This window comes from Haliotis rubra, unplaced genomic scaffold (genome assembly GCF_003918875.1).
Source record: "Haliotis rubra isolate DU_JTF1 unplaced genomic scaffold, ASM391887v1 Scf537, whole genome shotgun sequence".
Lineage (NCBI taxonomy): Eukaryota > Metazoa > Mollusca > Gastropoda > Lepetellida > Haliotidae > Haliotis > Haliotis rubra.
The window spans coordinates 72692-86779 of NW_025767232.1; the positions used below are offsets into that span (position 1 = coordinate 72692).

A 14088-nucleotide genomic window follows, 5' to 3' on the forward strand; every position below is an offset into this window, starting at 1 on the left:
AGTCTATGGAGACTCTATTTGTTTTCAATTTATGCAAAGGCACACAGTGAATCACGAAAATACTAGTATGCCAGTGTGAATTTGGTTAATAATCGGTTGCCTACAACACAGCTTATACACGTGTATTATATTCACTACTGCCGTACCTGTGACTGGGTAAGTTTTAGCTGCGAAATCTTTCGAAAGGCCATCTGTAGCTGCAGGTCCGTTATATATGTAGCTTCGAATCAAATTATTCCCACAGGAACTTTTTTTTTGAAGTCGTGTTTCTCTATTTTTGCATCGGCATTCGCCTACTCTACAAACCCTCTTCATTATTCAGGGGCGGGATACAACTTTTTGAAAAAGAGGGGTGCACAGTTCATTTTTACACATTTTCACGAGAGTTTCAATGGTCATTTAATAAACTTTCAGGCTAAAAGGGGGTTGGGGTGTGCACCCCTGCACCCCATCTCTGGATCCGTCTATAGATATGTTATTGCGCGATAGGTCAAACACCGACTTTGTTCAGCGGCCATTCAGTGACCTCATACTGACATTAATTAGAACTTCCCTTCCGGAAGATAGAAAACTGGAGCAGTGAACTGTTGTTCATTATACCAATGAGTGTTTATCAGTAAGACTCCTACTTCAAGGCAGCCGCTATGCTGCTACTACACTACTAAATGAGTGAGTGAGTTGGGTTTCACGCCGCATTTTGCAATATTCCACCAATATCACGACGAGGACACCAGAAATGGGCTTCACAGATTGTTCCTATGTGGGGAATCGAACCCGGGTTTCCAGCGTGACAAGCAAACTCGTCAAACATTAGACTACCCCTTGGTAAATGTGACATTAATAAACACACAGTAGTTGCTTGATAACCTGTGTTTGCACTTCCAGAATGGTGGGCCATTACGTATACGGAGATATTATTCTCCAGGGCCTTGTTTCACAAAGCTATGGTAGCGCTACGACTGTCGTAAGTCTATGTTACAGTATAGGAGGTGCGACAGTCGTAGCCGTCCGACCGCCCAAGACGGGCTAGATTTCTGACGGACGGTCTACATTGACAGCCAGCCGGCCCGATGGTCTGGTATTTACCGTAAATATTTTAGATGTTCCATACATCTGAGTAAATCCATTTTGATACCGGCTGGATTTTTGGCTTCTTTCACACACTGTCGTAGCGCTACGATAGCTTTGTGAAATGGGGCCCTGGATATTGTGAAGGCAAAATATTCACCTGGTTAACAGAAATATTTAATTAAATATATATTGATTAGAAAAGTGAATTTTGAAATTACACAAGTTTTCAGTATTTTCTAACCAATATACATGTACATGCATCAGATGACTGTGGCAAGTCCAGTCCTTCATCTCACTACACCGTTATGAAAACTCTAAAGACTGACTGACTGACTGAGTTTAGTTTTACGCCGCTTTTAGCAATATTCCAGCAGTATCACGGCGGGGGACACCAGAAATGGGCTTAACACATTGTGCCCATGTGGGGAATCGAACCCGGGTCTTCGGCGTGACGAGCCAACGCTTTAACCACTAGGCTACCCCACCGCCCCAAAACTCTGAAGACTTAAAACATGTGGAGGGGCGGTGCGGTAGCCTAGTGGTTAAAGCGTTGGCTCGTCACGCAGAAGACCCGGTTTCGAATCCCCACATCGGTATATTGTGTGAAGCCCATTTCTGGTGTTCCCCGCCGTGATGTTGCTGGAATATTGCTAAAAGCGGCGTAAAACCAAACTCAGTCAGTCAGTAAAACGCGCGTGGAACTGAATGATAATATTTGTACATTCTCGCTGATTGGGGATCAGCTTCACTTCAAACAGTACCATAGGATTATCTGGTCCAGACTCGATTATTTACAAACCACCCTTGCATAGCTGAGTGCGGTGTTAAACTGCATACAAAAAAAACCAAAACTACTGCTACTACCACGATGACTACTACTGCTGTCAACTGATCCCCATTATAACGACTGACAACTCCCCTTCTTACAAGGCAGATTCCGGATCTGTTAAGATGGTATTCAGGACTCCGTACCTGGGTACATGGGATGCAAACATACTTGTTTTCGGTACTCAGATTAAATATTCTTTTAAAGAAACAACATAGTGATGTCCAAGATATTTTTATGGATTAACCTTCTTTCTTAATTTCTCTCACAACGTTTTGAGACCATTCCAGGTAAATAGCTTCTTTAACCTATCCGGCTAACACGAAAAAATTGGCTTGCTACGCGCCTGACCATGGTAATGCAGTACACCGATTCCAGTCAGGTGTTCCAGAGTGTGAAGAAGCCTCTCATGGTCCACTGTGCCAAATACACCACTCGAAATTAATAGCACCAATGTTGCCATTTCTCCAGTGTCGGTGCTGTAAGTAAACTGACTGAAAGCCATCCAAAACAGTATTCAACTACAATGAAGGTAAATATTTTCTATATGTCTGTGTGCGCGTGTGTGTGCGCGTGTGTGTGTGTTGCAGATAAGTATAACATGATGCAACTTGCTACTGTACAGTGATGACTAATATATCATGAACATAAACTTCCTGGAGTCTTCAAGAAATATTCGGTCATGATTTTTCAGTAAGCGAAGTGAGTTTTCCAAGAATTAAACATGTTTTCAGACCCTGAAAACTTCTCAGATATGTTCCAATGCTTCAAACATTAAAAACCGTAGTTCCAAAATCGTTTCTGTTCGATTATTAGAAAATGCAATCGATTGAGTGGTGTTTTAGTCACTGCGACCGATCTTCAATTATTTCAATTATTCGGAACACCACTATACGATATTATTGTCATATCCTTCCTGTTACCTTGAGAAATATGCTATGATGAAACATTCATATCACATATACAATAACACTGCAGGTGGTTTTCTGTTACTTTATTACACCTTCCCATCCCTGTTTAACTCGTCAACAGATATTTCACCAATAAAAGGGATCCGGAAATGACCAATGTACACATATCCATTTGCTTCAAAACCTTCACTGATGGCTGGTACGACCTTTGACCCTGGGTCATGATGACTTCTCACGATGTGACCTTGAGTATTGACCTCCAGTAGCAGTGAGTGTTTGGGCAGGAATATGTCATAGAATGATAGGGGTGTCACCTGGAAAAGACAACAGGATAATTAGAACTGATGACACTGACAATAGACCATTTACAGATTTAGGGTCAAACCTTAAGATTAATTGGTAATTAGGTTGGTAGAAAAATTAAAATGTTTTCAAATATCTTTTTTCATATTTACTCGAAATGTTATGAGGTAAAACATTTTAGGACAGGATGAATATAGATTCATTATATTTCCTTGTGTTTTGAAGTTTCCAAGATAAAAATTTCAAAAGATTTTAATTGTGGCATCTGTAAATATAAGTTCAAATCCATTTAGTTAACCTCCTCCAACAAGCATAGGCTACCAGTCACTGAGTAATGAATGAACAGAAATAATACAATTTAGCTCTAAAGACATCTGATGTTAACAATAAACCTACTGAAATTTTGCAATGACAAGATGTCAACAACAGAAGAAGTGCAAATATTTCTGAGTTTCAGAGAATGTTTTTCAGGTCGTCCAACATGTCTAGTGGAGGTATTTTAGTTCTTTTGTAGAACCTGCCGCAAAATTATACTCTTCCAGTATTTTCTGGATTAATTTATGTTTTATTCCTCGACTATAAAACACAATTTCTATTTGTGCAAAACCTCTGGGTTCTAATAGGAATTTATACCAAAAATATCAACATGATGGTTACATATTTCAACCTGTCACTAGAAGAGTGAGTGAGCTAGTGAGTTTTGTTTTTACACCGCTTTTAGCAATATTTCAGAAATATCATGGTAAGGGACACCAGAAATGGGCTTCACACATTGTGCCCATGTGGGGAATTGAACCCGGGTCTTCAGCGTGACAGATGCTTTAACCACAAGGCTACCCCAACACATCCCACCCTCTTTGGTTAAAAGAAGAAGGTCAGTAGGTGATATATTGTATTATAGGCCCCAATCAAACTTTTTGTTCTACCTTTGTCATGAATCTCTTGATTCCTGGATATGGAGCGATGACGTCCAGGAACGATCCGAGAATACTGGCACCTTGGAATCTCACACTGCCGAGTCCAACGTAGAAATGTCCTTTACTGTTCAGTTTGATGTTGTCAGGGTAACCAGGTAGGTTGTCAATCAAAATGTCAGTTTCACCTTGTTTGGGGCCTTTGAGGTAATACCTGCATCAGAAAGTCATACACATAACCAATTTCAGCCATTTTTCTCAAAATTACACTGTGTTTGAAATGATGAAGGATTTCAGTTTTTTTCATTACATATTTCTTCAGAGAGTTGTAAACCTGTCAAAGTTTACTTGATTGTAATTATCACATGACTTCTTTTGGCCATTTTGAAGAGACTCGCCTCAGGCCATCGTGAACATGGTGAAAACATGCCATGAAAGTGGCTTGAGCAAAACACCAGAAGCCAGTGCAAAATAAATTTTGAGTGCAAAAAGTTGTTTCTAAGGTTTGTTGATGTTAACAGGATACAAAATAGAAATAACGGTCGTGGAAATTGTTAGGGCAGGCAATTAAAAATATTTTATCAACATGACTACAAGTATCGAAAATGGCAAATATCAGCTGTTTATCAATGATATCATTATTTTGACAACATAATATCATCTCTTGAAGGACCAGGAATAATTTTCTTGGTGAAGTATGAACAATAAAACATTTGTAATTTGGATCAGTGCTCATATTCTGAATGTGTTCAATATCATCTTAATCAATGTAATTATGGCTCGACCTGTAATATATGTTCATGTTCTATATTCAAGGATCTAATTTACAGTTTACAAACATGTCAAATAGGCCAAAATGTTGCATATACAGGTATTACAAAACATCCATGATACAGCAATTGTTGGAAAATCATCATCTGACATGATGTAAATGTGGTTATAAAATATAGACTTGGAAACCCAAGATTGTCATATTCAAGCATGGTCACCTGTAAATCCCCAATTAGCCTGTATCTGATAAGTAAGGGGTGGGTATTGGTGACTTGTTCTGGCCATGGCAAGGGATCAGCTGAGTACAGCAATGGAGATAGTCCTTTTCACAAACCTTCTTAATCTCACCAGGCTCATCTCCGCGATTGCCAGGAAACTTTCGTCTGCAGACAGGCTGATTCCGTTGGCTAGATAGAGGCCATCTAGGACAGTGCGAGCTGATCGGGTTGATGGGTCGTACGCTATCAGACGGCCAAGCTGGTTCATCTCAATCACCTGACATGACATACAGTGAGTGAGTGAGTGAGTTTAGTGTTACGCCTCACTCAGTAATATTCCAGCTATATGGTCTGTAAATAATCGAGTCTGGACCAGACAATCTAGTGATCAACAGCATGAGCATCGATCTGTGTACAATGTAATTGGGAACCGATGACATGTGTCAACCAAGTCAGCGAGCCTGACCACCTGATCCCGTTAGTCGCCTCTTCCGACAAGCATAGTCGCCTTTTGTGGAAGCCATGGGTTGCTGAAGACCTATTCTACCCCGGATCTTCACGGGTCACATGACATACAGAAATGATGGATCTGAAACTTTACCTTTAGCTTGACAATATTAAATGATCTTGTCTCCCACCTACCTGTCTGTGTAAGAGGGTTGTCTAAGTGATCTTGTCTCCCACCTGTCTGTGTAAGAGGGTTGTCTAAATGATCTTGTCTCCCACCTACCTGTCTGTGTAAGAGGGTTGTCTAAGTGATCTTGTCTCCCACCTACCTGTCTGTGTAAGAGGGTTGTCTAAGTGATCTTGTCTACCACCTACCTGTCTGTGTAAGAGGGTTGTCTAAGTGATCTTGTCTACCACCTACCTGTCTGTGTAAGAGGGTTGTCTAAGTGATCTTGTCTTCCACCTACCTGTCTGTGTAAGAGAGTTGTCTAAGTGATCTTGTCTCCCACCTACCTGTCTGTGTAAGAGGGTTGTCTAAATGACCTTGTCTCCCACCTACCTGTCTGTGTAAGAGGGTTGTCTAAGTGATCTTGTCTACCACCTACCTGTCTGTGTAAGAGGGTTGTCTAAATGACCTTGTCTCCCACCTACCTGTCTGTGTAAGAGGGTTGTCTAAGTGATCTTGTCTACCACCTACCTGTCTGTGTAAGAGGGTTGTCTAAGTGATCTTGTCTCCCACCTACCTGTCTGTGTAAGAGGGTTGTCTAAATGACCTTGTCTCCCACCTACCTGTCTGTGTAAGAGGGTTGTCTAAGTGATCTTGTCTACCACCTACCTGTCTGTGTAAGAGGGTTGTCCAATGACCTTGTCTCCTCCTACCTGTCTGTGTAAGAGGGTTGTCTAAGTGATCTTGTCTCCCACCTACCTGTCTGTGTAAGAGGGTTGTAAGAGGGTTGTCTAAGAGTGATCTTGTCTCCCACCTACCTGTCTGTGTAAGAGGGTTGTCTAAGTGATCTTGTCTACCACCTACCTGTCTGTGTAAGAGGGTTGTCTAAGTGATCTTGTCTACCACCTACCTGTCTGTGTAAGAGGGTTGTCTAAGTGATCTTGTCTCCCACCTACCTGTCTGTGTAAGAGGGTTGTCTAAGTGATCTTGTCTCCCACCTACCTGTCTGTGTAAGAGGGTTGTCTAAGTGATCTTGTCTCCCACCTACCTGACTGTGTAAGAGGGTTGTCTAAGTGAACACCTGGACTCAAGTGCTCTATTCCAGTTCATATTTTCACAATAATTATTATATCAAGCATTGTAATAGCGAAATGTTTCAAAGTACATGCTGGTCAGTCTCACTTGATTGCATGTCAGCATGACCCAATAGGGTGGACCATTGCTCTTAATATCAATCACTGGATTGTATGGTTCAGGTTTGATCATTCACATGAAACAGATGGAATATGACTGAGTGCAGGATTAGACAACAAACACTCTCAGTTCACAAGTGACTAAAATTCCAGTGTTTCCAGTGGGTTGAATGAATCAAGTCTCTTGTTGAACCAGTTCTGAGATGAACATTTACAGTTTCACAATTGAACAAACATTATTTGGCTTTATCTCCTGGTCAGTTGTGTGTACCTCAAACTTGTAGTTCCTCCGCTCCCACTTGGTGCTGGAATCGGTGAAGTAGATGATCCCGTCTGATGTAATGTCAAGGCCGTTCAGGAAACGAAAAGGTTTGCCATCGATGCCTGAAACACATGACGGCCCATGGGTAAATATTTTGGGATCAGTTTTGTCCTCTAATCATAGGAATGATTAAATGTTGTATACCACCACATCAGCAATTTTGTTTCTATTTGTGGTAATTTTATCATTGGAGTTGTTCTGTCTTGAGTAGCCTGACTCCTCTGACCTTGCTAAACGGGAAGCATCAGAACACAGCACATGGGTGTCACTCGTCTGTCTCACAGTCCGTGAAAAATAAATTTCCCTTGTGCCCAGCCCTTTCTGTTTTGCAAAAGCCCTAAATGAAGAAAGTGCAGATTTTCCTTAGGTTTAATCTCCCATCTCACTCGGGTTCCTTTTCAGTCAAAATGGAATGATTTTTTGTCTATAAATTTATACAGACAGAGCGTAAGTGGCACCGTCAAGCACTACCATAATGATGTATTTGTCAGGTGCTGATCCTGGAACTGTGGCTGTCAGACACTGGTCATGATGACGCTAGTGCCCAAGGTGACTAAAGAGACCAGGTGGTGTGCCCAAGTGACATTTTCTATTGATTGTCACTGTACCTGACAACACCACTTGGTTGCTCACAATATCAACCACTAGTCCATCTGGTTGGATCATTCTAGAAAACCCCTCATCCAGCTGATGGGTGACCGAGTTCAACATTTAAGAACACTACTACCTGTATTTACCAATATGTCCTGGCATGAGAGTCTCGATGTCCCCGGTCGTCACATTGACACGGAGCAGACCTTTGTAGGAGTCTGCTACAACTAGGAATCCATCTCTGTCCACCTTCATCCCCTTGGGTCGGCCACAGTCCGGCTCCAGCGAGAAGCTGCCTACAACACAGGGGTTCTTTAAAGGGAAACAACTGCTGGCTTCAACACCCATCCCAGAGTGAGGCACTAAATCACAAGCAAACATATCTAACTCTTTTATCTGAAACATGGTAAATTAGATCGCCTACTTTCTGTACCCATTTCAAGATTAAATTTTCTTGCCTCCCATGGCTGAAATCAAAGAACACACAGTTAGGTGCCTTACTTTAAGAGCAAGAGTTATAATTCCAAAACAAAAATGTATTAGCATATGTGCTTTACTAATAACTGTGCGCAAATGTTACAATAACAATTGTGAGCTGCAATCATCTCAGCACTACAAAGACTGCTTTTTACAAGTGGGTACTAAGAGCTTGATTTAAGGGGGTACACAGAAGATCAGTACAATTATGACTAAAAGGGTGAGCAAATACCATGAACCCTAACCAAAAGGAGAGCTGCAATTGTACAACATTGATGACAGAGTATGAAAATGTTCTCACCACAATCAGGGTGGTCTATCCCTGTCCGTGCAACAAATCGTAAGTTGTCTTTCTTGAAAGCCCAAATTTTTCCATCAGCACTACCTGTGTAGACAGTCCCTATATCACAAAAAGAAAAATTCAAAATGTTAAGAAACATTATCACTGTTTTTCTCACCTTAAGGGACCGTTCATAATTAATGGCTAGGGGGTGATGATGATTTTAAGGGGGGCACCCATTTTTATCTGGGGAGGTGGTGGGGGGTCATCAATATTGTACACATGAACTAGAGAAGGGGATGAGGGTCAGCAATTTTGTGCATAAAAATATCAAAAGATTATGCTTGCAAATTAGGTGGGGTGGGGGGGCATTGATTTTGTACTTGACATGCAGGGGGGTCACCTGCTTTGTACATAAACTTGAGAGAGGGTCATTCACATTGTACAGCCATAACTTATGAACGGTCTCTAACCATGATTTATCAGTACATAAATACTAACAGTGACATGTCTGACAGGAACAAATACAAAACATCATTACTGTAATCAGGATATCAGATTCCTTTCACTTGAAGCAGGAGTGAGTGAGTTTTAGTTTTACGTTGATTTTAGCAATATTCCAGCAATATCACTGTAGGGGACACCAGAAAAGGGTTTCACACGTGGGGATTTGAACCCGGGACTTCGGCTTAAGAAGCAAACTTTACGCTACCCATCACCCCTTATTTGATGCAGGGAAGAAAAAAGCAAGGATGACAACAATGTTTCCAAATGATGTTTAGCAATTGGTGTTATTATACAAAGGAATGCTTAATTTCTACGTCATCCTGGTCATACCATTGTCATCCACAGCGAATGATTCTGGACCAATAATCTGGTCCTCAAACAGCCTGGTTACTTTCTGCAGGCGAACGTTGGGCTGTAGGCTGCCCTCCAGACGAGGAATTGAACAGTTAAACCTGAAACAGTTTTTAACTTAAATTAGGCCATAATCAGTGTATGAAATAAGCGAAAAACCAGCCAGACATCAGGGCTGGTAACTTCCAAATGTTTCCAGCCCAAAATGGATTTAACCAGACCAGACACCAAGATATGGAGAATTTGCTCAGATGTATGGAATATCTAAAAAAAATTACCAGACCATCGGGCTGGCTAGCTGTAAATCTGGAATGCCTGTCTGAAATCTAACCAATCTCGGGCGGTCGGATGGACTTTATGTCAAACACTGGCCATAATGAATTGATTATTGTATTTTCATTTCACTCAGTTCATGTGAATTGCTTCGTTGGACAATTATGGACAGAGAGAGGATTGGAACTGTCAACATTTGGTCAAACAGACATGCTTCGTGTGATGTTTTAGCAGTCAATGGGTTGTGTCAGATTTAATAAAACACTGAAAGACATAGAGCCTATCAAGCACCATGCTTGTTTTGGTATTGCCTGCTCCATGACCTAAGGGACATAACTATGATGCCTCATCGCCCACAGTATACCACTAAAATACATATCGCACCGTGAAATACTCATGTGCTAACATGTGAACACTACACATCATGCCTCCCAGTTTCAGATGACTGACGCATACTGTCAGCAAACACCTAGGTCTTCCAACCAGTCCTCAAATACAAAGAGCAGGGGTGGAAATAACTTTAAATTTGCTAGTGTACTCCGGTACAGTGGCACATGTAAAATCACTCGCCCTGATAATTTTTCCACTATACCGTCCATTTCCTTGTTGATTTTTTAAATAAACAACATAATTAACATTGGTAAGTCAACTGGACACCGGTACAATGTGATATACAAATTAGATTGCCCGACAGAAAACAACACTGGACTCGGACGTCGGGCAATGGGTTATTTCCACCCCTGAAAGAGTAATTTGTGGTTTCTATCCTGCCCTGGAACAACCATGACGTTAAGTAAGAGGTCAATTATTGCTATTTCAACTGAAGCGATGCTTACACATAAGGCTTGGGGTCTATTGGAGATGGCAGAAGATATAGCGTTACCACGGCAACCAGACCAACAGTAGCCGATATCACTGATAATCTGAAAAACAACAGTACAAAACAATAATAGAAAACAAATGTACAAAATAGTCAGATTATTCTTCTTATTACACAATATCAACTGATTATTAGACATGGATGCCAAGGGTAAAGGTGAACATGATTATAACAAATATAAGTCCACAGGGCCTTCATTGAAACATCTGGTCAATTGGTGGATTGTGTCACCGAGAACAACACTTATCGTGCTTATAGTCAATCATTGTAGACAGTGAATACCATTTCAGCACGACCTACATCCATAAACTTGTAGCCTATGCTTTGTTATTTACTGACCAGGTTGTGGAATTCCTAAATAAAAATTGATAACTGTCTTTTTTCAGTTTCCTTATCGGCATGGATACTTTGTGTAGGAAACTATACATTAACTCTACATCAAGCGTACCTCTCATCCATCAGGCACCTATTGTAATTGTGTTATAAACGATTGATCATGTGCATTGTGTAAAGCATCTCATCTCTATTAACCTCAAAAGCATGTTTTATTGAGACTTGCACATTGAACAATACATTTTACATTCATTTCAATAATAACAATTGAGCTGGTTAGTAAGATCTGAAAACAAAGATAAGAGAGAGCTACATGGATGGATAACTCCCCCTGTATTCTGAAGAAATGATGGCAGCCATAACATTTAACATAGGATCAGTATTCTGTGTGTGATGTTAAGAGAAACCACAGCTGGTTTGATTCAAGCAAGGCTTTTGCTTCCTATATTGTTACAGGAGATATGGCACATGCTAGATGGCCTGACAACCATACAACAGACAACTAGCTACGACATATTAAGTTTGACTTTCAGTCTGATATTAAAACAAGAGTATGGCCTAAGTCTTTTTATAAATTGTGATGTTAAACTAGACATAATCTTCTATAATGCCATCATAAATGAAATTAAATATTAACATGATTAATGCCACACAACAATTTTTCATCTTACATGTGGATTACAATACCATTTCAGCTTCATATTCAGTTGCTGTTTTATTAATTATTCTTCAAGCTAATGGTTGAAATTGGATAAAACCATTTTGATCCAGCCTTATACAGATTATTATTATACGATATTTATATAGCGCATATATCCAGGCAACTAGTGCATGCTCAAGGCGCTGGTATTTTTTTTTCTCGATCATTGGACGTCAATCTCAACGGCACATCGTATTATCAATCTCAACTCCCTGGGGAGTATACAACTCTTGCAGCCACTAGGCGCACCAAGTTATTGTGGCTTTCTCATCCTAATGAGGTACCCATTCACAGCTGGGTGGACTGGGACACATAGTCACAGTGCTTTGTCCAAGTTTACTGCATGCTGCTGTACCCGCAACTAGGTGTTGCACGTATTCATGTGGCCACCATCTGTTCATATACCAACAGATTTGTGGGTTCTTTTAAGTGCAGAGGGTTGTGTACTGTACACCAGGGGTTGTGACAACACTGTAAGAGTCTGCACACAAAGTTGACTCCAAGGTTTTTACACCCGGTCACAGGCTAGTATATGACATAATATGAATAATTACTCCAATGTCAGATTTGTTAATATTTATTCCATGCACAATTCACACACATTTTCATCAAAGAAATACACTTACTTGTTCTGAACCATTTGAAGTGTTGCACTAGCTGAAACCAAAACTTCAAGTATCAAGGAATACATCATAATCAAATAGGAGAAAGAGTGATATTAACAACAGACTGCAATAATTAAATTGTACCTGTAGGTTAAATTTTTTTTAAATCTTTACATAATACATCCATGTTTGGGGCAGGTGTCAGGAGTAAAACTGTACAGCACAGGTGCTTTGCTTTGCTTTGTTTTTTTAAACAAGAGAAGCCCCCTGCACAACCATTTCCTCCAAACTTAAAAAAATGTTATCATGTCACGAGGAAGTCTGAAAACATTACTACCTGACCTTATTCATCAAGTAAACTTCTAAAGATCTAACAATTATCCCAGCAGCAGAATTGTACAAGTAAAAGTGAAAATTAATCAGCATGACTGATATAGACATGGTTTCATAATAACCAGTCTCAAAGATGACCTTGGCCTTTGAAAGACATGGTACCACCATTACCATGATTACACGTGGCAGGATTTTCAAGAAAGCCTGTAAACAAGATTGTATGCCTGTAGATGAAACCATGACTGCAACATGTTTTACAAAATACAGGTCATTGATCTCTGACATCTTTTTTTCCCAAAAAAACTTTCTATATAGTTGTCATAACTTGCAAAAGGCACCCACACAAAGTTCTTATTTGAGAAAGTGTAAACTATGTAAAAATATTTTATCATCCTTGACTTTGACTTTCTCAAAGCATTTGACAAAAGAATTCCAAAGGACCAAGGAAAATTATTCCTTTGTAGGGTATCCTCTACTATCAATCATCTTTGTGTCATGTTGACGAGAAGTCGAGAAGAAACATGCTGCACAATTACCTAAACAGATGACCTTGACCTTTCACATAAATGCAATAGGAAAGAGTTTCCCCATTTTTGTGATTTCTCATGATTTTAAAATTTTAACCATGGATCTGTTTATTATAAGTGTCTAAATTATTCTTCTAAAATACTCTCTGAGCTGAACTTTAGAATTTGAAGTCACAAGGAGCAGACAATGCAAACTCAAACAAACCTCATATAAAGCATTCCAATTTCATATAATGATACAAATATTAAACTGACAGTATCTAAATACAAGAACAACCAATACATGACAGTATACATGTCTTACTTTTTATTAATTAATCTGAAAACTGCTAATGTCTCCTGGAATAGATTTCATTGATACATAAGTCAATGAGCAATAATGTTCCAGCCTGAAGTCCTTAAGCTGTGGTTGGTACATAAAAATAAAAAAAACCCATAAAGATTTAGAATTGTTGTTTGAATGTTACAGTTTTCAAACTTTATTGAGGCCTTCCCTTACCATTTTAACTGGTGTTTTAGTGAGTGAAGTTGCTAACATCACCATCTAGATCTATACGACAAAGTGACAGTGAAATCATCATTGACTCAGATTGAAATCAGCAATGAAATATGGCTGAATTTACCCCTCACGTTGGTGAGCAGTAACAAACTATTGGTTTTTTGGTGAAAAAAACAGCTGAAAGCCAAGACAAACGGTTTGAACAAGTCACAAAATCTTTAAATGAAGCAGATACCTTTCGTTGTTTACAGCAGTCACGATATTGCTGAAATATTGCAGATAAGACGTAAACTACTATTTCTAACTCACTTGTTTACCGTAGGTTTGAAATCTGTGTCAGTTGCCAGTCCATTCGCCACGTCTTTTCAACCACAGACTCGGTGACATAACGTCCGAGACAGGTCCTTCACCGCATTCACGTCCCCGCGGCATTGTCCGAAGGTCGTGGTGGACATTGAATGACCAGTGTCAGGGTCAAGTGAAATATGACCCGCGACTATGGCGAGATGACCAGCCTTGTTTACAAGTCCGACAATGTGCTTTTCTATTTTTAGAAACGAGGTCACGGAGATGGCAGTCGCGGGTTGCAA

General features: G+C 40.0%; 1 protein-coding gene across 2 annotated transcripts; it reads right to left on the bottom strand.

The window, feature by feature from the left end:
- Positions 1 to 2876: 2876 nt before the first annotated feature.
- On the bottom strand, positions 2877 to 14014 carry LOC124253262 (adipocyte plasma membrane-associated protein-like). 2 transcript variants are annotated; one of them, XM_046687005.1, is made up of 10 exons: positions 13816 to 14014; positions 12161 to 12191; positions 10458 to 10544; positions 9328 to 9449; positions 8512 to 8610; positions 7880 to 8029; positions 7092 to 7204; positions 5131 to 5291; positions 4038 to 4239; positions 2877 to 3122 (listed from the first exon to the last, which is right to left on the bottom strand). In XM_046687005.1, the coding sequence occupies exons 2-10, from the start codon at positions 12172 to 12174 to the stop codon at positions 2895 to 2897; spliced, it is 1176 nt and encodes a 391-aa protein (XP_046542961.1). In that variant the 5' UTR covers positions 12175 to 12191; positions 13816 to 14014; the 3' UTR covers positions 2877 to 2894. The 2 variants fall into 2 exon arrangements, with proteins under 2 accessions (XP_046542961.1, XP_046542960.1); XM_046687004.1 differs by having other exon boundaries at positions 13808 to 14014.
- Between the last annotated feature and the right edge of the window lie 74 nt (positions 14015 to 14088).

What these genes read in the sequence shown, in the direction of transcription:
- LOC124253262 (XM_046687005.1), bottom strand. An exon ending in ATAGACCCCAAGCCTTATGT is followed by an intron (nt 9,450 to 10,457) that starts GTAAGCATCGCT and finishes AAACTGTTTCAG; the next exon opens with GTTTAACTGTTCAATTCCTC. An exon ending in TCTCATGCCAGGACATATTG is followed by an intron (nt 7,205 to 7,879) that starts GTAAATACAGGT and finishes CATGTGTTTCAG; the next exon opens with GCATCGATGGCAAACCTTTT.